The sequence below is a fragment of the Caloenas nicobarica genome, chromosome 6 (genome assembly GCF_036013445.1).
Source record: "Caloenas nicobarica isolate bCalNic1 chromosome 6, bCalNic1.hap1, whole genome shotgun sequence".
In the NCBI taxonomy this organism is placed as follows: Eukaryota; Metazoa; Chordata; class Aves; order Columbiformes; family Columbidae; genus Caloenas; species Caloenas nicobarica.
In genome coordinates this window covers 28,780,287-28,805,503 of record NC_088250.1, presented here as the reverse complement: position 1 = coordinate 28,805,503, position 25,217 = coordinate 28,780,287, and the positions used below count along the sequence as shown (strand labels likewise).

At 45.4% G+C, this 25,217-nt stretch overlaps 1 protein-coding gene across 2 annotated transcripts in view; it reads right to left on the bottom strand.

Annotated features, from left to right (window-relative positions):
- Window positions 1-13,600: 13,600 nt before the first annotated feature.
- MRAS (muscle RAS oncogene homolog) overlaps window positions 13,601-25,217 on the bottom strand; it is a 41,375-nt gene continuing 29,758 nt past the window's right edge. The window contains exons 4-7 of one of the 2 annotated variants that reach the window (XM_065637524.1): window positions 22,433-22,586; window positions 19,046-19,145; window positions 17,656-17,735; window positions 13,601-14,597 (exon numbers count right to left, since the gene is read on the bottom strand). In XM_065637524.1, the coding sequence (XP_065493596.1) occupies window positions 14,498-14,597; window positions 17,656-17,735; window positions 19,046-19,145; window positions 22,433-22,586 (434 nt within the window). In that variant the 3' untranslated portion in view covers window positions 13,601-14,497. The remainder of the gene's footprint in view (window positions 14,598-17,655; window positions 17,736-19,045; window positions 19,146-22,432; window positions 22,587-25,217) is intronic. The other variant, XM_065637523.1, reaches the window with a different exon arrangement.

Below are 25,217 nucleotides of genomic sequence, written 5' to 3'. Positions count from 1 at the left end.
TAGGAGGCTTGGGAGAACCTTATCGTAACAAAGAGTTGGCTATAAATGATGGCTAGAGGACTTGGAGAGCAGCAGTGGTCTCCTAGGCAGGGAAATAGCTTGCTGTGGATGGCACAGAAAATCACCTGCATTTTTCAAAGCTTCTCCTGTACTTAAATCAGAAAAACAGCCTATCTCTAGAGTTATCAGTTCTGTTCCTGTCCAAAGGACTTCTCGTGTGCTTGCGTTACAGTACACGAGCCTGAAACACATGATACAAGCAACTGCCAGGCCAACTGCTCTGATGATAATCGAGCCAGTTGTACATACTTTTCGTACATCATACCCCATCACATCCGACTCTTACTCACCCTGTTACCAACTGCTTCTTGTCTGTTTTCTCCAGGAAATGGACTTTATCAGCGTGATTTGCAAGAAACCCTCCCGATCCTAGCTGGGGAAGTAATACTCTCCCCCACCTCCCTTCCACCACTTTCTTCAGGGCTTTAAGTTGCACAGCAGGGCCAATTAGGAATTCAAACCAGGTAGAAAGTGAATATACAGTAGCAATAAGAGCCAGTGGTGTGATTGATGATGCTAATATAAATGCTTCTGGCTTGAAAAGCAGTGTCTGGGTTGATTCCAGAAGCTGTATCTAATTTCAAAAGGATTTTCTGGAAAAAAAAAAAGAAAAAAAAAAAAGGGTTAGCAGGCGTGCTACAGAAAGCAGCTTCCACAGATTATTCCATCCCTAAAATATCAGCCAGTTACCAAGAGTAAAGCGTGAGAGAGCTAACAAGAGTTTATACTCATACTGATCCTCCTGCACATTTACTGAAATAGGAATGAGATGATTTTTTTTTTCATGTGGGCTTCCCAACAGTCAGACTTGCATTGGTGTAAGTATGGTTTTAAACCTGTTATTACATATACTAGCAATAATGGCTTAAAATTATGAAAACTTGAGTAGCTATTAGCCACAGTAAAAAAGCAAACACTGAATTTCCCACTGATTCAAATGTATCTGTGAAATTTTTGGAGAAAACAAGAGATTTTTTTACATTAGCCTCTGATCTTTACCCACATTTGCCAGCAGTGCTCGTCTGTTTGCCTCTGCATTCGTGCACAGATTTGACATAGTTAAACCAAACCCTCTCATTCGCTGCCTGTCCTTCCTCATAAATCAATGTCCTCTCAGTACTGTCCTGGCACATCCCTCCCGCCAGCCACAGCAGAAGGAAACACAAGTCCTGTGGAAAAACGCTGACCCAGATTTACCCTGGAAGCCGCCAAGCCCAAGAGCAACAGAAGATGAATGCGAGGTGGGTGTCAAGGAAGCATGTGGACCTGCCAGCTCCACAGTGATGTGGGCGATGAGCTAGTGGGTACCTGTTATCTGCCAGCTGGGCTGCTGGGCATCCAGAAACCCTGGGCAGATGCAGAGGAACACTGTGTCCCATGCACTGCAAGTCTGATTCATTGGGATGCTTTAGTCGTCTTCCACATGTGCAGTGGCTATTCTGAGCAAGCCAGTTTGGGATGCTTTAAAACCCACTTTTGGACCTGAAGGAGCTGTTAGGGTTGTGTGTACAGGCTGGAACAGGACTGGGAGAGCCCTGGAGGGTGCAGGGTGAGTGCACGGGCAGGGAAGAGTGGTTAAGATGGGACAGGAGAGCTGGAGGTTTCCACTAACTCCTGGCACCAAGGTGAGTATTTGCACAACCCAACCTGAGGAATTTAAATGAGGTATCTAATTTAGGACTGTGGTTTCCAGAGGTCCTTGTGTATTTACTGGAGAGAGGCAGGCTTTCCTGCGGGGTGATCCACAGCAGTGCCTGTATTACATGGGAGAAGAGCCCGTCTCATCCAGCAACTGCAGAGGGAGCCATCAGAGGGAGCCATGGGAGTTTGGACTGTTCACTTGCACACCTAAGCCACATGCACAGAGTTAAATGCTGTGACCAGCAAGCCTGGCCAATAACGAAAAGCCACAGTGCTTATGTGTTTAAAAAGGTGCATGGATGGAAGATGAGAAACCTGGCCCTAGGCACAAGACTGCTAATCCTCACTGGACCATATCTTCACGGTACAACAAGAACCACTTCCCTCTGGGTTGTACTGTCAGGACTGCTGCTCCTGGCCTCATCCTAGCTCTTGCCAGTGGTGTAAAACTTGATTTCCCTTTCTCCAGGTGTCTGAAGAGTGAATAATACTGGCAACTGATTGGCACTTACTGCCACCAGTCTGTTTCCTGGACTGTGTGTGGTGCAACCAGTCCATGGCTCAGAGGAGGGTGTATTGTCACTCCAAGTAACGTTAACCATGGTAAAACATGGGGCAGCCTCCCAAGTCCCACCTCTTTGAAAGCTTTTTCTCCTTAAGTGACTACTATTTCATTGCCTGTACAGTGGGGTACCTTAGCATCAGTATAGCTCTTCAAGTAGGTTTAGGGTTTTCAGGGTGCTGGCTGTTCTTTTATTTTGTAAATACCAAGTGAGCTGCAGTCAGATGGGTAATCACTGATGCTTCGTTTAAGGCATTGTTGCATGTAGCAATTCATTTAAAAGCCCCAGGGAACTAGAATGAGGTTTTTATTTTAAAAGCTGTAATCTCTAGGACACACACAATGTCATCTCGAAACCCAGATTTGTCACAGCCGGCTGCCATAAACTGCCATTCTCTGCTGTAAGCCATCTTCAATATATTGTCATTATAATTGACAACAGATCTTTTATTTATTTTTTTTTTCAAGTGGTACTCAAGGAGGATTGGAGGATGACAGTACATGACTGAGTAAAATTATAGTTATGGAAACATAGGAAGAGCCGACTCTTCCCAGAGAGCTTGAGGCTGTCAGGCAGGGTTTTCTTTTTTTGTGCCTGAAAAGGGATTAAGCCAAAAGGCTCATGGATTTACTGCCATTTGTGCTCCGGTCCTTTATAAAAACAAGTAAAGCAGTGTCTATTTTGAATACACTGGATTAAGATCTGACCTCACATTTTGCAGGGTTTGGGCATCGGAGTGAGTCCCTGGCAGGGGAAATGCCAGTAAGTCTTAAACAGATGGAGAGTCCGTGGCAAAAACTACGACAGAGAATGCTCCAGAAGGGTGATGCAATGAAGGAAGACTCTTCTATCAGCTGTGGTGGATAATACGGAGAGAAGATGGAAAGGTAGTCATGGAGGAGTAAAGACAACAGCTAAGAAAATGAAAGACAGATAAGGAGAAGGAAAATATGAAAGGAAAAATATCTAAGTGCTCATTGGTGGAGAGACATTTTACTCCTGTAAGCTGCAAAGTACAAATGCTCTACTTGAAGCACCCTGCACCAGCAAGGCAAAGCATTTTCTCTGTAATGCATGCATTTGGTGAGCACTCTGGATTATGTTGTAATGGCATACCGTAAATCTCTTAAGCGTAACTGAGTGTACATTTAGCTGCAATGGTTTTATGAGGGTAGCGGGTCAGATGTAGTCCAGCCCCTTTGCAAACCAAGCCACCTACTGTAGTGGCTCAGTAGATATTATTTGTACTAGTTCTCAGAGATTAAATACATCTCTGTTCAGTTTTGTATCACAAAAATGCAAGAAATAATTATTAATAGGCTACCTCTGCATGTCACTGGCATTTTTATGTGGTCTTGTATTGCTAGCCCCAGTGAAGACAGGCTCCTTGACTGAGCAGGACACTTCAAAGCAAACAGAAAGGTGATTCTCGAAGCACGAGAACTAGCAAATCTCAGAGTGCAGGTAAATAAACTTCTGTTTAAAATACCTCACACCTATAAATTGACAAGTGATCAATTCACCTGCATAAGCATCCTTCTGTCTTTTAAAAATATGTTACCAGATGAAGACAGAAATAAATTATATAGCAGAATTGAATGTTTTAGGGAAAGGTCATTTCTTAATTGAAATTGTCCAGTAAGAAGGATGGCTGTGAATTAAGGCGTAGTTACAGAGCTGCATGCCTTTTGTATGAATAAAGAAGCTGGTCACATCTTTTCTGTCAAGAAGATCACTGAACTGAAAATTATTGGTGAAGCTGCATTTTTTTGTGAAGTATATCAGCTTTCACAGAAGCACTGTCCATTTCTGTTGCTGGAAGCCTTACCACTGCAATGTCTCAGCCACTTCTTCCCCTCGTTGTGTCTAGCTGAATAACATCTGATTTATATTTTGGCTTTCTTGATGAAAAGTCAACATTTTTTCTGCATTTCTCTCCATTGCGCTCCCCTGTCCTCTGCCTAAGAAGAGAAAAGCAGAGAAATAAAGCAGTTATAGAATACAGCCTCCAAGTACCTCTGAATGGACAATGTGCTTTAGCAGTGACTGAGGGCTCCTTTGAAACCAACAATAAAAGCATCTTTTCTGTCGAGGAGCACAAGGCTTACGGGGGCAAGAGACCTTAATGATACCATTATCTTTCAGGCAATTAGGACTCACTGGCACAATCCAGCATTGGTACAGGCACTGTTTTGATTGCACTGCAATGGCTTAGTGAAACATAGAGACTTAGGAACATCATAAATCACTTTTAATCTCAAACCACCATGGATAAAAATGTACTAACACCGGCATAATCAGAATTCACATGCATATTTTCTCTTTAAAAACACATGCCCAGGACACGGAGCTTTCCCCTCCTCCCATCCTCTCCCTGCGTACACGAGCTATGTAACACTTATTCTCCTGCTTCTCTCCTAAAGCGCTTGCAAAAATGGGTTTGAGCCTGCCAGCTGTGTATGTGTTTGTTGTGCATTGTGGATTATATTTTAATGACATACCCCAAGCCTCTTACACTCAAACGAATGTGCATTTAACTGTCTGTACATTCGTGCTGGTTTACGAGGCAGAGAGTCAGCCAGCTTATCCCCCGGCTTCTCTGCGAGGGCACTGTCCAAGAATTTTAATGGAGCTTTCAAAAGCCTCCCATTACGCAAGGTGCCCTTAATGGAGAGTCCTCCTGTCTCTGGAAGTTCCCTCTTGTTGCTCTACACAATGAAATGTGAGCCATAGTCTCTGCAGAGAGTGCCCAGATTTTTTCATGTCATAGGGTGTAGCTGGGATGCGAAGCACGGCTCCCTCTGCTCTCCTGCCGCAACGAGGGAGATTCATTTCATTAGTTCAGAAAGCTATTGCAGAGGGACAGGAGGTTATGTAGGTCACCGATTCATCCCTGCTGCCTTGCAAAAAGAATTCATTATGACATTACACTTTAATTAATGCAATGCACCGGCTCTTAATAGTATTTCATCAGGACATCTGGTAAAAGCACATTAGCTACAGTTTAATGATAAGACATAATTGAACAGGACTCCTGTTGGAGTTTGGCTTTTGCAATATGTTTTGCTTCTGCTTCTCCTGCAAGCTGCTGATTAAAGGAATTGTGGGACTTCATCATCACAAGGTTATGGAGCCTGATCCAAAGCCCCTTTGACTTAGCAGCAAGGCTCTGGTTAACATTCATGGGCTTTGAAGCGGGTCTCTGAGGACCAAACCTGACATCCATCTTGTATTTACGTACCAGGTACTAGTGGTACCGCCACGGATCTATAATCCTGAATATAAAGTAACAACTCTGGTGTTTCGTTCCAGTTGTTTGAAAGGCCATTGTCAAATGATCTTTATAAACCATTTTCTTTTGGCTTAACTTAGAGCTTTTTCTGTTCTAATTTTATCTCTGCATAATTGTATGGTTTAATATTTATTTTATTATCTGCCCAAATTAATATCTGTGCAGCAGCTTTCCAAACAGCCATATTAAATATTCACATCCAAATGGGATTTTTTCAGCCCTTTGTTTTACAATGATCTCCTGGAGTATGAATGTGAACTCTCAAAAGATTTTAGTTACTCAGTAAATACTAGGTCATGATTATTTAAGTCTAACTAACAGGCTAAAGAGCCTTTGGAAGATTAACATATTTAGAAAAAAGTTTGTGAACTCTGAAATATTCTGTTTGATTTGAGGCTGCTGCCTCCACTTCTCCTTTTCATTTTTTTTTGGTGTTTGAATAGCCAACAACAGCAATAATAAAAAACATCAGCCACTAGTGCAAGTGCAGATTTTTTAGTTTCTCTTCTGCACTCTCCTCCTCCTTCAGCAATTTTTTCACTGTTGTTTTTGGGGCAGTTTTACTCCCAACATTCACTGAGAAGGGACACAAAAGACTAAGGTGTTAGAGAAGATTTTTCTGGCATTTAGTTATTCCTTAGGTTATTTTCTGCACCAGTAGGAAAGAGAAGGGGACAGGAGGAAAAGCGTAGTGTGCCCTCACCAAAAACCCCGACGGGTTCCCTGTGGTGAGCAGTGCCTGGCAGTCCTGCTGGCAGCACCCGGCCTGCACACGTGTCAAGGGGTCCGCAAGTGACCTCCCTGGTCACGCCAGATGCCGTATGGCTGGTCACAGTCAGAGGGAACCCAACAGAGATCATTGCTAGGGCTGAATAAATCTGTGGTTTGCAATTACTTGGCAATAAAATGTAAGAAACAGAGGCAGCCTTCCTCCCTGTAGCACTGGTCAGGCTGGTGCTGACCCTGGCCCAAGAAGCAGCAGTAGTTTTTCAGCACAGGCATCAGTAAAATTATTTATATGGCCAGTTCTGAAAGTCCTCTAGATGCTAACAGGAACAGCTAGGCTGGCATTAGATAACATATCCTTTCTTTGTTGTTGCCTTAGGACAACATTGCCAAAGGACCTGTCATTTTAAAAATAAGCGTTATCCTCTGCCCCTTGGAAACCTGAAACAGGAACCCAGCTGTGAGTTCACACGACTTACGCTTGGTGCTCACGTGTTTGTTCTCATAGGGCAGCCCACTGCTGAATTAGTCACTGGTGCTGGGGGCTCCATGGGACAAGCAGGATTCAAGCTTTTGTTCTGTAAAAAAACCCGTAGCAGTCAAATAAATAAGTTCAAAGGCATTTTAGAAAGAGTAAACTTTCCTTTTTTTACTAAATTAAATAGAACTTGTAACCTTTTCAATTTTTATTTTTTTCTCCATGATGTGATAAGCTGAATCCCAAATAAGGAATGACATGGGTTGTTTAGGTTAAAACAAGAACAACAACAACAAACAACTGGGAAATATGCCACTTCTGGAAGGAGCCTCTATCTAGTAGGTATTTACAATTTGTATCAGGGACTGCACCTCTCAAGATAGCTGGCCTTAGACCTCTTCCTTTAGCATTTGGTATTTATCTTTAGTTAGGTCTATGCTAATTGTAGTTTCTCGGCTTGAAGCAAATTGAGCACAAGAGCCAGCAGTGCTAGGTGTTTTGGCATCTCATCAACTTCAGCTCTTTCTTTCTCCATGCATCAGATCTCTGTGCGTTTGTTTCTGGAGCCTACAGAACAAGATCTGCTACCTCTGAGTGTCCTGACTGCCACTTCTCTATTCTTATGGCAGCAGGTACCACGTGAATTTTCCCTAAAATAATTGATATATGTTAGAGTAACCCACCAAAAATGTAGCAGAGTGCCACCTCTGACTTTAAGTATTTCACACTGGTGGTGACTCCTCTTCCCCATGAAACACTTTCTGCCAAAGGCTGCCCAAACACCCCCTCATCAGCCAGCTAGCCCTTCTGGCCAAAGGGTGCTGAAGGAAACAAAGAGACTTCATCAAGCTGAGCAAAAAAACGTGGGAATGAAACTCCAGCTGTGTGGGAAACTCAGTGGCAGAAACCCGCTTAAACTCTTGTGAAGGTTTGGAGATGGGGATGAGGGCAAGGCAAGGAAGGAAGCTCCCACGGGAGGGTGAGCAGAACCCTGTCCCCAGCTCACACCATTGTGCTTTGTTCAACCTCCACAATTGTGTGAGCAGAGCCCAGCGCATCAGCCTTCACTTTGAATTTCCTGCTTTTTGTCGGCTTGCATCCCAGGAACTGCTTGAAACACTGCCCTTATTATGGAGCTTGCAGAAAAGAAACCCCTGCCCCATAAGCATGTGTCCAGGCCGTTCTGTGGGTTCCCAGTGCCAGGGCTCCCACCTTAAGGAGATGTGGGCTATTGAGATGCAAAGCAGCATGCCCTGGACCTGACTGGGTCTTGGGCTGGTTAGGCAGGACTACAGCAGTGGAGAGGAGCTGCTGTCACAGAAACTCCACAATAACCTCCTCTGTGTGGTGCATTCCAAGGACCAGCTCATGACTTGTTCAGCTGGGCTGACTTCTCAGCAGAGATTGTCCTAATCATAGACCACGCGATGTCTCTTACCTAGATTTGCAGAGGATTTGGCTTTATAAAACAGGCTCCCAATTCACAAAGCTCCTTCCTCCTCATCTTGCTCTTGCTCTCTTATTGACCAAATCCAGGATTTTGTTTAAGTCATTCCTCTTTGGCTCCTGGACCTGACCACATGCCCAATCTGAGCTCTCAGGCTATGTTGCACATGTCCCGGTCTGCAGAAGAGACCTGGGAGGAGGGATGAAGCCCAGACAGGGAGAAATGCTTGTGGCAAGTTAGACTGCTGTGTTGGGCTTGGAATGATGTTGCCGGTCCCCCAGGATTTGGAAAATGGAGCCCTCAATTCAAAAGATATTAAAAATCTGTCCCAAAACTGCCAGAAGGATTAAGTGATTTTGCCTCTCTCCACACTCAGCACTGCTGGACATCCCCATCACCGTTGGGATCACTAACTCCTGCACTCACTGACCTGTCAGGTCTAATATGCTGAGCTGAGCCTCTGCCGGCTCCCTCCCTTCGGCACCGCACACAGCAGTGACGCAGTGCCCGCACGCTTCTTCTGCCTCGGGAAGTCTTGCCCTGCTTGACCTGCCACTTACATGTGACTTCTTGGAGCTGGAGAGGTTTGCCACAGTGGTGGGGGAAAAAAAAAAAAACACCACCAAAACCAAACCAGAGCATACCTCCGTGCTGCTGCTCCTCATCTCTCCCCATTGTAGGATCCAGCACATGCAGAGTCATCTCCCTGCTCTGTTCTGCTGCAAGCAAGTTCCATGTCATCCCAGAAACTATGCCTGTGAGATCATCTATGAACTATTTATGCCCCTCACATTCAGGAGAAAAAAAAAAGCAAAAAGCCTGCAGAATAGTGATGGAATCCCTGATAGCCAAATATTGAATTATTTGCAGACCAGTTGTGCAAGCATGAGAATGCTTAGGCTGCAAGATACAATCAATACATTTTGCAAAATCAGTGGCGTCTCTTTCAGACTTTGTTTTGATGCATTTGTGAGGCCCTAAAAAACAGGTGAGATCCCTTTGCAGATGAAGAGATAGAATAGTCTCAGACACTTGAAATGTGTCTCTCTTTCTCTGAGCATTGCTGTGAAAAGGAAAGGGCTCTCAAGCTGCCATGGGCTCAACTAACTGCCTGAAGATCCACACCTGGAGCCATTTCAGATGCTCGGGTGAATCTTACCTGGCTGCAAGCTGTTGCTCCAGAAAGGCACAGAGGTCCCGTGTTACATCTGAAACTTCCAGGCAAATGCCCTGGATAACCCAAAGCATCTCAAATAGCATTAATTACATACATGCAAGACACAGAATTGAGCCTAGATGACCGCTGGCCACAGCATCTTTTGTCCTCCTTTCTGCCCAAACTGCAGCAGATAGAGTGGGTTGGCCATTGAACCCCAGCTCATAGAACTTGGATTTCCAATCAGTGTTTTTTTGTTCAGTCCCAGGTACATGGGTTGAGGTGGCAGTTGTCACAGGGGTTTGACTATTTCTTTAATAGCAAACTTCTTCCAAGCCCTCTCTCTCATTAGTAAACCCTGACATCTGGAGTAGTCCACAAGCTGTGTCTCTTAATACACTCTTATATTCTGTATTCATCATTAATTCTACTCTTAGCAGAGGTTGGGGGGGATTGCCTCATTCCCAAGCACTACAGCAGCATTTAGCTCCCATTCCTTGAAATCACAAGGCTCTAGGCAGTCCTTTTTGGTCTTAGGATGGTAACAAGCGAAAAAAAGAAAAAAAAAGGAAAAGTCTGAGCCAATGTTACAATGCTGTCCTCTCCCTGTATAATAATGCTCATTTCCTCTTGAGACGAGACACATCATGTATGTCTAAAACCCTCAGCCTATCCCAATTTACAAATTCTGGTACAGCTGTAAGTTTAAAGAGCCAGCCAAAATTAATTATGACAGATTAAGGAACAAAGCAACATACTGCAATGGTCTTTTGTTAAACTGAAACATCTGATGCAAACCCAGCAATCTCAGCCCCTTAAGCTCCTGCTTGTCTTGTTCACCATCTCTAGCATTTTTCTGCTGAGCAGCATCATCTGAACATGATTTACTCAGATGTGCCCAGACTGTCATTCAGCAGCTTTGCCAGCAATAGCACTGGCCTTGGCTGAGGCTGCCAAGCAAGCAGGTTTATAGGTAGCCCATCACTGACAAGGCTGCACTGGTGTTTGTTTTTTCATTATCAGGCTTTTGTTCCATTTAGAGTTGGTAGGCAGACAGGGACGATTAAATCATCTGCTTATGCCAGAGGACAATGTATTTGTTCTAGCCAGGTACTTCTCATTCTCTTGCTTCCCAACCCCCCTTTTCCTTAAATGAGAGACATCATCTGGGATAGAGCTGATCTTCTTCCTAAGGGCTGGTAGAGTGCTGCATTTTGGATTCAGTTTGAGAATCATGTTGATAACACTCCGGTGTTTTAGTTGTTGCTCTTTATTTCAACCCATGAGTTGTCTCACTTTTACCCTTCTGATTCTCTCCCCCGTCCCACTGGGGTGGAGTGAGAGAGCGACTGCGTGGTGCTTAGTTGCTGGCTGGGGTTAAACCACAACACAAAGGTAGACAGATAGATGACTTTGCTTGTACAATAAATGCCATATATCTCAAAGGCTGGCAAGAAAACAAGCCAGTGCCATTATTATTCCTTAATAGGCAGAAGGAGCTGAGGGAGAAAACAGCAACATGATTTACATGAAGGCAGTGGTACAGCTGGGATGAGATGCAAAGCTGGAGAGGTGAATTACACCTTTACAAAGCCAAAACCTACATAGCTTAAGATTTTTTTTGTTTGTTTTACAAACATTATTCAGTGTCTAAAATGAAAAAAGGAGACCATTTGGCTGTCAAATACAAGTAAATCTGCAAGGTTTTACCCCTCTTCTCTTGTCATTTTGTTTGAAAGTGTCTATTGAAAGCAAGGTAAGGCTATGGCCAGCTCTCCATTCGAAATTCCTGTTTAGCAGAGGAAGAACCAGATTGCTGTGAGATAAGTGAATGCAGATTTACTCAGGGGGTGAAGCTGATGTTAGGTCATTTGGACCATCAGCTCTCTGGAAAATGAGCTCCAAGCACATCCTTACAGGATCCTTCTCCAGACTGTCTCTGACCATAGCAGAAGTCCCTTTCCATTGGATGCTCCATAGAAAAAAATAAGCCACTCACCAGCACGTCTGGTTCTTTCTGCAGCATAAGTACCAGGAACCCGGGTCTCATAACCCAGGTCTCTAGGTGCTGCGTGTGGCAGGGCAGGTGCTCTTGGTTTGCTAACAGCCCTAAATATGAAAGGTGAGTTAGATGGCAATTTGCTTTATATCCCTTCACTATTTTGAGCACCCTAGACTTGTTAGAGATGTGATCCCTGTTGGAAAACACTCCTTGCTAGAAATAAATTGATGATCATAGAAGAAAACGGGGACACTTTCCACATTTGCCACTACCCATATTCAGTTGTTAACCTGCTCCTTTCCCCTTCTCCCCCCACTATTCTGCAATATCTGTTAGTTGCTAAAGAAGCTGAAGAAACAATTAAGATGCTTCAGAATAAGCAGATAATTTCTCACACGCAGTGCTGAGTACCCAGCAGATGTGACTCAAGATACACACATGCTGTTTTCAGGCAAGTATTCCCAAGGGTTTAGATAAAAATAATGAGGATGAGGGGTTTCAGCAGATATCAGGTTATTTTTAAGCAGAAGAGCTCTAGAGGATATTAGCAGGGCTCTCTGAAAACACCATCATCTTCTTGTGTAGGGGATCCCATAGCATTAGTTGTGTATAATTAAAAAAAAAAAAAAAAGCCAGTAGCCAGGCTAGACAGGGATTCTGGCAGGAAAACAGTAACGGATGTTACAGCAAATTGAGTTGGTTGCACATATCAGACACCTTCTGATTTACTCAAGGTTTTCAAGGCAGAACAAATGAGGTGCCTCCAGGGAGCTCTTCCCCCCGCCTAGAAGATAGTGGCAAGTCTCAAGAGCCAGGATTTGACTCAGATGGTCTCGGTCACCACAGTTCAGCCAACGAGGAAACGATATAGTGGGAGAAAACGCTGCGATGGTCTGGAGCCAGATCTCGGTTGACATGGGGTGTTGCAACTTTACTGAAGCATGTGGCCCACATCCAACACAAGAGTCCATGAAAAACATTTCTTCCCAATATCCACCTCCTTAATCCAGCCCCAGCATCTGTCATCGCACAAAAGGGGATCACAGAATCAGAGAATGTTAGGGATTGGAAGGGACCTCAAAGATCATCCAGTCCAATCCCCCTGCCAGAGCAGGAACACCCAGGTGAGGTTACACAGGAAGGCGTCCAGGCGGGTTTTGAATGTCTGCAGAGAAGAAGACTCCACAACCTCCCTGGGCAGCCTGTTCCAGTGTTCCGTCACCCTGACTGAGAAGTTTCTTCTCAAATTTAAGTGGAACCTCTTGTGTTCCAGCTTGAACCCATTACCCCTTGTCCTATCATTGGGATGGAGGCTGTGGAGCCAGCGTTACGGTGAGGAGCTTGCTGAGCCTGCCACAGACGTTTGCCATATTCTGGCTGTGATGAAGACTGGACAAATTAGGAAAATGTTTTCATTAGCTGCGCTCACCTGAAAAATAATCAGCAGACAACTCCTTTTTCACAAGGTGGCCTGGCAATGAGTCAAGAAACAAAATCTGGTGGCAAATGGATTGTAAAGACAAATGTAAACAAGTAAGTCTGTGATGACCCACCATCTTGAATGGATCTTCAATAGCCAATAGCAGGATTTTCTGTGCTCAGACACACAAATCTCAGGCATTCATACTCTGCCAATATTTTAAGTCATGCCCATAAAGCATATTTGAACAGGATTCAAGCTGATGAAAAGTAAGTTGTTACTTTTAAAGGAGTTTGGTGACCCTGTGAATAGAACCAATGGCTTCAGTCCAGCAGATGACAATCCATTAAATTAAAAAAAAATTGCCACCGCAATTTTTAGTGCCAGCAAAAGTGTGAGAGAAAATGTGTCCCCTCCAGGATCTGCACAACCGTATTTCTGGTGCCACAGATGGCAGCTTGAATGGCTGCAGGTTTTTTGCCTTGCCTTTTCATAAGGCATAAAGATACTTAGTCTCCACTATTTTCAGGGAGACATTTTAGATATATTAAGCTTATGAAGAGATGCATCCCACTTGAGTCATTTTCTAAACACCTCTTCCTTTCAAGTCACCAACTCTCAGCAAAGAGGGGAGAAGCAGAAATGAAGAAACACTGAGCCAAAGCCCATAAACAGATTTTGTGTGTGTGTGTGTGTGAGTTGAGCCTGGGAAAAGCAAAACAACTCATCTACCCAGGAACAGCTTTGCAGGGAAAGGTTAAGAAATAATAAAAAGGGATTTAGATCACACCACTTTACACACATTTATGAGGGAGAAATTCAACACCCAGATAACAAATTCAGTTCAGGCTTTACTTCCTCTGTCCCTTCCCCCCGCCCTTAAAGATGACATACCCTTCCATTTGTAAATTACTTTAATTTAAATAATTCCAGGTTAACAAAACGTCTTAACTTTAACGTGCCCCAAATTACAAAACAGAAACAAAACCTCTTGACAAAAGGGTAAGAAAAGAAAATAATCCAAGCCCAAACCTCCTTTCCTAAGCCAGAGTTTATGGTCTGTGAGCTGGCTGCCCTCCAGAGTCTGACACAATGTCTGGAGCACCCAGAGCAGCTGGAATTCATTTTCTTCCTCCAAATCTATGCACTTTCATATGAAGTCGTGTTTTGGCACTGCTGCCTAAGAAAGAGCTCAGTGCAAAAAATCTAACCCCAGCCGTGCTTCTTTGCAACCCAGCATTTGCTGAGCAAACAACGAAAAAGGAGAAGAGGACAAAAAAAAAAATTAGAGCAAGAAAATAAAAGCCCTTTCCCTTCCCCCACACATACACAGACGACTGTACCAAACAGGGGGGCTATTCATGGCTGTTCAGAAATGGGTCAGAAGGAGAAATGTTTGCAGATAAAACCAACACTTTTTTTTTTTTTTTTTTTAAACAAATGTCATGGAGGCCCCTGGAAGGCGCTGGGGATGTTCGAGAGTCAAGGTCCTGCTGATCCCTTTCACCTCCCATTCATGTGGCTCCCACGCTGCCCCCGACGTGCAGCTCCCCTCTGGGGGGGTCCGGACCCCGCTAAGCTGCCCCCTCCGAGCCCGAGACGCCCTGGGGAGCCCGGGGGGGCGGCGGGATCGTGCTGCTGTTTGTCGCCTGGGCTGGTGGTGGGTCAAGGGGGGAGGAGGGAGGTGTCCAAGGCACTCCCAGGTGGTCCTGTCACAAAATCACGCACTGGAGTTTGTGGGAGCCCGTGGCTCTGTCCCCTCGCCATTTGGTCTTTTTCTTCTTCTTCTGGCTTTTCTCTGGGATCTGTTGCCTGTTTTGGGAGACAGAGAGGAAAACAAGCAGGTGAGACACAAGGCTGGGTCGGACATCAGCATCCAGAGCCCTGGGCAGCCAGCGGAACAGCATCTTGGTGTGCATATATGTATTTGCATATGTAGCTCCATATACCCCTCCACCACCACGTGGCTCTTGATGCCACACAGTTAACAAGACAACTGCCTGTATTTTTAAGGAAGGAAGAAATAAGCCATGAGCAAACATTACGGCTAAGGGCAGGGATGGATGTATGTCCTGCCAGGGCACTATGCCTCTGGTTGCCCTGGGTGAACTGCTGCCTCCTCCCCTGCCCGGGGCCGCTCTGGGGAACAGGGATGCTCTAAGCAACGAAACGTCATCCATCACACCGCTGCTAACGCTCATGAGGGAAGAGGATGAAAGAGATACAGACTGCACAGAGAAATAAGCCCTCCTGCAAAGATTTGCTTTCAGTCGGCATTGCCCTGAGCCAGCTGCACTGCTGTGGACTTGGTGATAGAGGGAGGCTAAAAAATAATAATGAAAAAACAGAGTCTGCTGCCAACGGGGCTCTGGCCTCCCTTGCGAGTTGTGAAGAGCAGCAGAGCACAGAGAGTGAGCTGACCTCAGAAAGCTGTCCCTGGCTGTCTGAAGTCACGGCCACCAGAAAGAGGCAGCTGAGAGCCCTCCCGCAGCCCCCACCAGGTGGGTTGTGAGCAACCTCCAAAACGTTACACTGAGGGCTTCTCCCTTTTCATTAAGACAATGCATTGCCCAAATGCCTGTTTGCAACTGTACCCGTTTGCAGCAGCCACTCAGCCCAGCAGTGCAAATTCAACAGAAGGCGGCTTTGTAGTTCAAACACCCAATAGGCAGCCCATAGACTTAGATTTCATTGCAAGATAAACCATACAAACACTGACAGCTTCCGTAGATTCAAACAAGTGTCTAAATAACCAAGCTGAGAGTTTGAATAGCTCAAAACCAGCCTCTTTGCCATGTAATATGCCAGGCACTAAACTGAGTTTTTAGACCACGTTATCCGGATGAGGATGAGACATAGCTGGGGGACAAATCATTATGGCTTTAGTTGGTGTTTTTCTTACAGCCTCAGCTCCCAAATGCTTGCAACCACCTGAAAAACTCAGCTTTGACTAATAAGATTTTTTTCAGTAAGTGTAAAGGCTGGAGGCATGGAAAACATAAAACTTTAAAGTTCAAAACCAGAAAGCTTTTACGTTAAAGTTAATTTGAATAAACACTAAGTGGCTGCAAGCTGTTCACAGTGTTCCAGAACTTTCAGAGATGCAGAAAACCAAGTCCCATGCCTGCTCAGATTTCTGCCGCAACAGTCCTTGTATATGCATTGCTGCAGCATAAAAGGGGTATCAGGAAATTTAAAAGATCTATTGGGCAGACTCAATCACCTGACTCATTTCTGGATTATTTCCAGACAACAGTTTCTTGCATAACGTTAAATAAACTGGGAATCGGCCAAGTTCAAGGAGCACAACCAGTGCCAACCCTGAACGAGTGTCCTCACGCTGCAAACTCACACGGGCTCTGAGGAGGCTATACATTTGTAAAGCACTCCAGGAATGGCACAGCTATCAGAGAGCTGTGAATTTACATTTTATTTGGAAAAGCTCACGTAAGAAAAGAAAAGCAATACTTGGTGGGTGATGCCATCCTATGGCTGTGGACGGCTTGCAATGTCCAAAGACCAAACAAAGCTGCTTTGTGGCAAATAAGCAGCTGGATCACACAGCATCTCTCTGCTCTCTGACTTAGCCTGAGTTCCAGCTTTTGTGAACGTCTCTGGTGCTCTTGACTTTCACAGCAAGTACTCAGGGAACTAAGGTGCATCACTTATTTTTGAGGTTATGAAGTGCACTTTCAGGGTTTGAATTTAGTGATGTCTCCTTACAACACTCCTTCCAGCCTGTCTAGAGTCGTATTATGTAAAGAAAGCAAACAGAGCCTCACCATCTTACTTTGGCTATGGTTTTTTTTTCCCCCAGAGTAGAATAGATGATGGCAAGAGCTCGCTGTAACACAGAAGTAATATCTAGCTGGCTAATGCCAAGTTACAGAACAGTTGGAAAACAGCTTGGGACATTTCCAACTCAGCTCTGTAGTTCTCCAAAGACTTTCTGCCCCCTGCTTTTGAGACATGTGGGATGAGTGGGCAGTGCCATCTGCTTTTGATGAAGGCTGACTCGAGGCTGCGCTAAGATATTCACAAGTACAGATATGCTGTGAATAAATGCCTCATGATTTAATTGCCAAGCAAGATACTTTGACTGCACGGTGAGGAGGAGCATGATTTCAGCTCAGGACCTTCCCAAAACATGAAAAATGAGGGCTCAGGAAAATCTGGCAGACAACTGGTGCCAGAAAAACAAATCTTCTCAGCGAGATTTGAGGTTATCAGCTGAGACGCTGAGATGTACGTGCAGCTCTTTTCCTGCAGGGCAGCTGGGATTTTTGGAAGGCAGTCCCTCCCTGCCGGCAGCCGGAGCAGGGGTTCGCCCGGCATTTGCCAAAGCGAGGAAAAGCAGCTCATGCCAAAACTGGGAACAAACCTCTGCAGTCTGAGGAGGAAACCTGTGGCTTAGCCATTAGGTCATGCTGTTTCTCATACAAAGCAGCTTAATTTTTTCCATTTAGTGAGCAGAAAATGTTAGAAGTTGCCTACAATATTAGAATTTTGTAGAATTTTTTGCCAGTCCTTTTTAATCTTTGGCAATGTTAGACCCTGAGAGAAAAAAGCTATGAAAACCCAAATTACTGGTCCAGAGCTTTCAACACCAGCCTTTTGAAGGTGATCATTATAGTAGGCTTCGCACTGTTAATTGAATAATAGCTTTTCATCATGGCCACAGCTAGTTCTCAACCTGCCTGGCAATGATGTCCTACAAGTGTAACTAAGTCTTAGTAACATCCCTGTGCAGATACAGGACTAGAAAGTTTAATAAACCCCAGAAAACTTCCACCCCCAAACCACCTGGCCCCTCCTGACTCCTGCATGTCCTGTCCACAAGCAGTGAGCAAGTGAAGGGTTTGCAGCTTACCTTATAACCCTCACGAGATCATGGAAGGCCTTGTCAACATTCAGAGGTGGGTCCTTGGCACTAGTTTCTATATATGGAATCTGGAGGACAGAAGTGTATCATGAAAGAGATTAGTTACAGCCCACATGTTGGTAGCAAACCAGTTTCAAAATTAAAAACCCTAAAGGCTGGAGAAATCAGGTGCCTACGAGACCAGGGAAATACAGGGAAACAAAGTGTTGTCGTGACACTGCTTATCAACACCTTCATGCTCACAGCAAGGTCAGCAAGTGCTTACGAAAGGTCTGGAATAAGCACCAGACAAAACAGCTGCGATCAGAACTCCAGTTTTGGGGAAGAATAATCAGACACTTCATGTTGTCAGATGTTCTCTCCCTCTAAGCTGTGCTAGCAGACATGAAAATAGCCGAAGGTTGTTGAAAGATGAGCACTTGCCAAAAATTCTTGCTTGCCACGTTTTATTAGGACTACTGCATGAATATTTCATGATTACAATTCCCCTTCAGTGTAAAATGATCTTCTCTTTCAAAGCCTGACAGCCAGATGGGGCCTCCTAGACAGCTTGTCCAGCACATTGGCAGATTTATAAAACTGCCTCTGATAATGTATTTTTGTACAGGGCCTTTTCCAAAGCATGTGTGTACAGATGGGTGCAGCGTGTTGCAGTTTAGGTGTCCTGGTTCCTACAGAAACCGGCTTCCTTGGGAAGGGAGGGAACCTGCCCTGCCAAACTCCCATTGTGGCTTACTTAGAAACACCACAGTTTGCTGTTCGGGCACAGCAAGCTGCCAAGCAGTCTCAGGCTTGTTTGCCTTTACCTTTCCATTTGGTTTGTCCTACAGGAGTTGTTGCCTCCCTCTGGGTATTTATTCATGGCTGCTGGCATTTAGAGGTGATTAGTGGAGTATCGTGTTATCTACACACATCCAAGACCCATTTCTCAGGCTAAACTATGGCATGAATAATGCAGAGCTAAGATGGTAGGCCAGACTTATATAAGCTTAACAACCCTGTAACTTCATTATCGTTAACAAACTCAGTTCCTACCGACACCTGGGTATAGTTCCTAATGCCCAACTCCGCCTTTTCGCTTCTCTCATTTTGAACATTCTGTGTTTCTCACCTCTCGCAGACACCTTGTACAAGTGGCTTCATAATGGCCACAGCTTTGCCACAGCCTGGGGTAGCACACCGGCTCTAGTTTCAACAATGAATTGGCCCTAGTGAAAAGAAACTGTACAGCTACTACTCTGTAGTAGTTGAAAATGTAATTGCAAATGTTTGATTGTAAGACAAATGCTTTAATACAGCTCCAAATGAGGAGGGAATTCAATTCTGAATGCCTGTAATGGGACTTACAAGAACCAACTAAACAATACTGCAAACTTACATTATGTTTTGTTGCCATCTCTCTTCCCTGTTCTCTTGTAATTTTCCGTAAATGCATTAGATCAACTTTGTTTGCCACCAAAATCATTGGAAAGGACTCTCTGGAAAAAATCAAAACCACCATCCAATTATTAGCAAACTACAATAAAAATGCTGAGCATAAGTTTCACTTTTTGATACTTGTATCATCTAACATTTTCAGCTACAGACATACCACATTCGAGTAAAGAAATATAAAGAAAGACCAAATGAATACACATCGGGCCCCAGACTCTGCTACACACATGTTGATATCGTAAAAATTTACTTGACAAGTTGCATGCAAGCATTCTTATTTGCAGACGCTTCAGGGACTTAGCGTCACCGTTTGTGCAATGACTGATAATAGCTAAGACTGAAGATCCAGCTAGATGAAGAACTACAGAATTAGTCAGGAAATTAACTGAGATTCAGAGACAGATCTTGAACAGGAGAATGGGCCTCTTTTCTAACAGTTAGGGCATCACAGTAATCACATAACTTGGCAGCTGCTTGTTATTGCAAGGTAATGAGCTATGTTGGAGGAACTGGTGTCAGTTCATGTCCTGGCAGAGAGTCATCCACTGAGAGTACCCACAACCATGGGGTAAGAAAAGATGGACTCTGGGAGAGCTGGCACTTCGGGGAGCACCTCACAGGGAAGAAAATGACTGGGGGAAAGATCCCCATCAGTTGTCACCCCAAGACAAACTGAAAGATTGGCAGTGGTAGCTGGAAGGATGCTGAAGGGAATCAAAGAATCTTCCTAAGTTTCCAGATGCTATTACCTGCTTCTAATCCCAGAGCAAAAACCTGGTGAAAAAAATGTCCCTTTGTACCAAAACCATCTACCTCTGTAACAATACTCAGAATTTCTTTAACTTTATGGGGCATGTAAGTGACAGCCTTTGGACACCACCTGAGAAGAGACCCATCTATCCACAGCACATCCCATGCAAGGTTCTCCTGACAAGGTGTGTGGTTAAGGCTCTTCCCCGGCAGAAATCCCCATAGCTCCAGCGACTGAACCGAACTGAGCCGGCTTGCACCACGGGCAGCCCTGGCAGTGCGGCTCCTGCCCGCACACCCCGGCAGCCGCCGCAGAGCCGCTCCTCCAGCTGCAGGACACGGAGAGCAAAGTTGTGTTGCAGGGCCTTCCCCACTGCTAGCGTGGGGACAGTTATTGCAGGATTATTTTCTTATATTCAACTTTAAACCCTCCTAAAATGATTCCGCTGTTCTCTGCTGCAAGAGCTGATTTTATTGGGGTAAAGAGCAGATGGCTGTACTCATTTCTGCATAAAACACTTCCCTGAGTAACTCTGGAGTTCCAAACAGTGTTTCTGTGTCATTTTTCATCGAGACAATAAGTGCTCCATCTTCTCTCTGGCACATTGCCCCATTACCCTGGCTGGAAAAATACCGTACTGCACTCTGCATTTTAAACGAGTCTTACAGTTACTTGCTCTGATAATGTGGCTTTGATTTAATTTTAATACCTGAGCATTGATGTATCTTGACTCTGATCATTCTGGAGCAAAACATTTGCTTGTCAGGATTATTTGATTCCTTTTTGGCTTGCAGCACGGTGATAAGAAAGGGATTACATTTGGACGGTATCTCATTTGCCTTGTTTACATCAGGCATAAATCTCTATGGGGACTTTGTTCCCTGTTGTAAGCCATACGATTGCTAGTTGGACAAAGCTACTATAGTTCTAAGTTTTACTGTTAATGAAGGTTACGGAAAGAAGCAGGAGGAAGGCTTTCAACAGCTCTGCTAATGCGGCAGCCTGCAATTCCTTTGGATTTTAAGTCGCCAGAACAGACGGCTAGGTTGAAATTTGGGGCGATGCTGCTCCCAGCTATGTGCCGGTCTGGCGGGACAGTTTCTTTACTCACGCTGCTCCTACCGCTGCCGTTTGCTGAACAAGCTCAGGTTTTGGAAGAAGTATTAAGCTCCCCGTGCTCTGCGCTTGGGTGACGTTGAGCGGGGAAACACAAACGGCCTCAGCGGCCCGTTTCACTTCCTGCTTCTCACACGCCGGCCGCCGCGTTTGTGCAGCCCGTGGAGGGGTGAAAGTTTCAGTCCAGAGCAAAACAATGAACATCGCACTGTATTTTCACAAAGTTGAATTAGATAAAAAACCAACATCGGTTTGGGGCAGGTTACAGGAAACACTGTCCTGTCTTCTTCAGCTTTCAGAAACAGATTTAATTTGCCCCGAGCTGAGCTGGCAGTGAAGGAAAGACTGTCGTGACTGGGGAGGCAGACTGAGTGACTGACATTTTTCTTCATTTAGATGCCATCAAAGGGTGGTTTTTCCTTTACTCTTGTGGGCTCTGGTTTGGATGCTTTACGGGAAGAGCTATCAGCTGTGAACCTCACATGATACGAGTCCACCCTTCCTGTGGGGAAGTTATTCAGAGCTGTGAAAGGAAGCCAGCAACGAGGCCCAAACCCTCTGGTGGCTTTTCTCGATGACTTCCATAATTAAAAGCCATTATGAATGGAAAAACTAAGTGTTTCAAAGCTGCAGACATATGAGGGCTTAATTCACACCCCACCCAGTGAGGATGGGTTCATTGCCTCTTGAACCGGGATGGGAAGAGGGAGTTATCTCGGAGATAAATCCCTGGCAGCGTCCCCTCACCCTGTCAAGACGCATTTGCTTACCACGATTAAACTCTCAGCGCTGCCTTCTCCCATGCACGCACAAGGAGGGCAGCGGGTGACCTCTCTTGCTTTCTCCCCAGTCACGCACAGGTATTTTATTCATTGAAAATGGTTGCTGCAGAGCACAATGCATTAACTGCATTACACCCCTTGTAAGAAATACAGTGAGATGCTTCCCCCTTCAAGACACTTGTTCACAGCTCCTAATCATGCAGGACCTTCTAAGGTTTGTTTGGCACAAACTGAAGCCATCGAAGGAGGATGCTGCCAGGACACACAAAACGATTAGGGCAGATTGCTTGCTGACTCCCTGCTGGCATTCCCAAAGTGCCTGCCCTGTGCACAGAGCATCCTTCCTCCCTCTTCAAAGCCAAACTGATTACCTTCAAAGGTGTCTGATCTGTCTTTCTTACAGTCCTCTGCAAGACCATTCCAGCAGGAGTTTCTCCTTTCCAGACCCACTTTCACTCCATCATAACGCTACTAAACTTTTCCACATTGAAAGCACTCCAAGTTTATCAGAAGAGGTAACACATTTCTTGTTCCTCATATGTATGTCTGCAAAGCCCCACACAAGGATTTGTCCTGGACACCCAGGTGGTGAAGAGCAGGGTGAGATGTGCAACCCCCCTATGGCATGGTCTCCCGAGCAGTGGGAGTGGGGTCAGGCAGCACTTGGCTCCGCAGCACCCACCTGTCCTTGACTCTGAGGATCAGCTGGTGGAACCGGTCCACGTGCTCGAAGCTAGCCTTGTCCGTCACTGAGTAGACTATAAGAAAACCATCTCCAGTCCTCATGTACTGCTCCCGCATTGCGCTGAACTCTTCTTGGCCTGCAGTATCCAGAACTAGGACAAAAGAAACAAAGGTTTTTAGTTACTGTGAGGACCTGCAGCTGCTCTGCCTGCTATGTGTGCTACATGGCCTTTCTGCCTCTGCTGGGCTTGATCCTCTCAAAAGCTGCAAGATTTGATGAAAGCAAGTTGGATGGACAAGGTGGTTTCTTGTTACAAACCAAAAAATACTCCCAGACCCCACTCATCACTGTGTGCCTACACTGGGAGTGGATGGAGGGAAGAAAACTAAGTGGATTTTACTTTCCTTTTCCAGTACCAAATAGTGACCACTGAACTTGGGGAGCTGCTCCTCTGACAAGATACAGATCAAAGTATTTCACAGCCCTCCGTCTTTCCCTCTCCAGCTCTCTGTTCCCCATATGGAAAAACCCAAGCCTGGAAGAGTCAGTAAATGCCAGTTTAAATGTCAGGGACCATCTAAAAACTGCATGGTAAAGCCAAGCTGGTAGACAACCCAGAGTAACAGCTACAAGCATTTTCATTTTCTCAATACCTGGATATTATTTCTACACATTTATGTGCTTTCAGAGCAAGATGGTACAGCCTTGAGGAACTCCCCTTAAATATTTAGTCCCAAGTGATGTGCTGATATTGAGAAGCTAATTAAAACAGGTGGAAAAGCTTTAAGTGACTTGCATCCCCTACACAGTGATTGTGTTTCTGTGACTCTGTGAAAATGCCCAAATCCATGTTCAAATCCCCTAAACCACCCCACTTATGGCAGCAACCCAGCTGCTGTTCCCCACTAGATCAACCTCCTCTCTAATGTGACCATAACTCCCTGGTTCTGCATCACTCTGCCTCACAGGGGGTCCCATCAGCTACATCATGGACCACATGTGGAGCAAGTTACACCAGCCTTCTGGGTGAATACCACATACTGATTAGTACACACAACAATGCCAATTCTTGGGCCTCAGTTTGTACACTGACAGAGGAGGGTACAACATCAGTTCAGGCTATGCCATTACAAATGTGGTGTGAGCTCAAAGAGCGTCAGCCGCTCAGAAATAATAGTCTAAATACATTGTTGTGTCCTAGAGGCAAACGTGGGACCTTCATGACGACAGGGAATGTCTTCACATCCCAGTCAACTGGGCTGGGTGGGGAAACAGTTTCCACCTCTACTGTACAGCCACAGTGCAAGCAGCTGCTGCCCACAAGTGATGGGGAAAGCCCAAAGCACTGGTGGATGGAGACTGTGGCAGGAGTGTTCTGCTGACAGAGCAGCAGGGCTTGATATGGGTTTTTCTAGTCTGAGTAGGCCCACAGTCCCAGCAAAATGTTCTCTATAGCGGTGAGCACTCAGGCTGCCCCAGTTTCCAGATGGGGTCAGGATAAAGTCCATTTTGCTGCCAGTGTTACTGGCTGCATCAGCCCGGGTGGCCACAGGCGGACATGGTACACGTCACAGTGCCAGCCCACGCACCTTCACTATATGTCTGGAAGAAAGGCAGCTATGCTGGAGGACCTGGAGACCTTACTTGGTGATGACAGGCCCTTTAAAGCCTTCAGCCTCCTTTGTTCACCTGCCTTAGCTGGTCTTGAGTGTCTGTTTCCATGAGACTTAAGGTGAAAAGAGCTTCTAGCCTCCTGCAGAGACCCTGAGATTTAGGCTTGTTTGCCAAACAGTTTGCTGGAAAGTCAAAGGTATCTTTTCGTAGCCTTTTATCCTGCTTCTCCCCTCTAAAATCTAGGAGACAAGAGTCTCAGCTCAAAGGCATCCAGGCTATTCTTAAGGACTGTACAAAAAAGAAAAAGAGAAAAAAGAAAACAGAAAAACAACCCAAAGACACTGCATGCACTGGAGAATTTCTATGCCCTGGGCAGAATTGCTACCATAGAATAAGGCCAGGACCACATGGCTAGGACGGAAAAGGAAATTAATCCTTCCTACCTGCCCAACCTGTAAGGAGAGGCTGGGCTGCCCTCATCTGACTCTTGCACCAGCTGGATGTGATGTCAGGGCAGGGCTGAGAGCTGACAACCAAAACACACACACGAACACTCCCTTCCCCTCTCCAACACACTTTCCCAACTTGTGGTGGAGTGAGATGGCTTCTCACAGGGGTCCAGGCTCTCCTGCCCTCCCTCCACCCTGAGACAGGGCAGGTGCCTGAGCACAAGCCATGGCCAGGAAGGTGGAGATGGATGTGCCGTATTCTTCATGGTAATTTGCTTAGGGACTTCCCCCTGCTCTGGCACATTTGCAGACCTCCCATGAAACACATGAGGAGCATCCAGCTCTGCTCTTGTACCCATCAACCCATCCCTAGCTGCTGCCTCTCCAAACCTTTCTGTCCCCTGTAAGAGGATACGGGACAAGCGCAGGGGGGCTGTGGGGACACCCAAGGGACAGCACAGGGCTGTGGTCCTGCCACTCCTGCCTCACCCAGATCTTGGCCATGGCATCACGCTAAACACAGGCTGAGCTGCTGTGTCAGCAGTTGCTATTTAAAGGGAATTCACTTGCAGCGTTTGTAGAAAGGCAAGTCCAGTCAGCATGTAAAATGGCACTTTGGAAATGCAAGTGAAAGACACACAGCAGTGAAGGTTAATCTCAGATGGGTTATTCACGCAAAGCTAAGCATCATGTAGATGGGCAGAGAAAGCCCTTGTTTT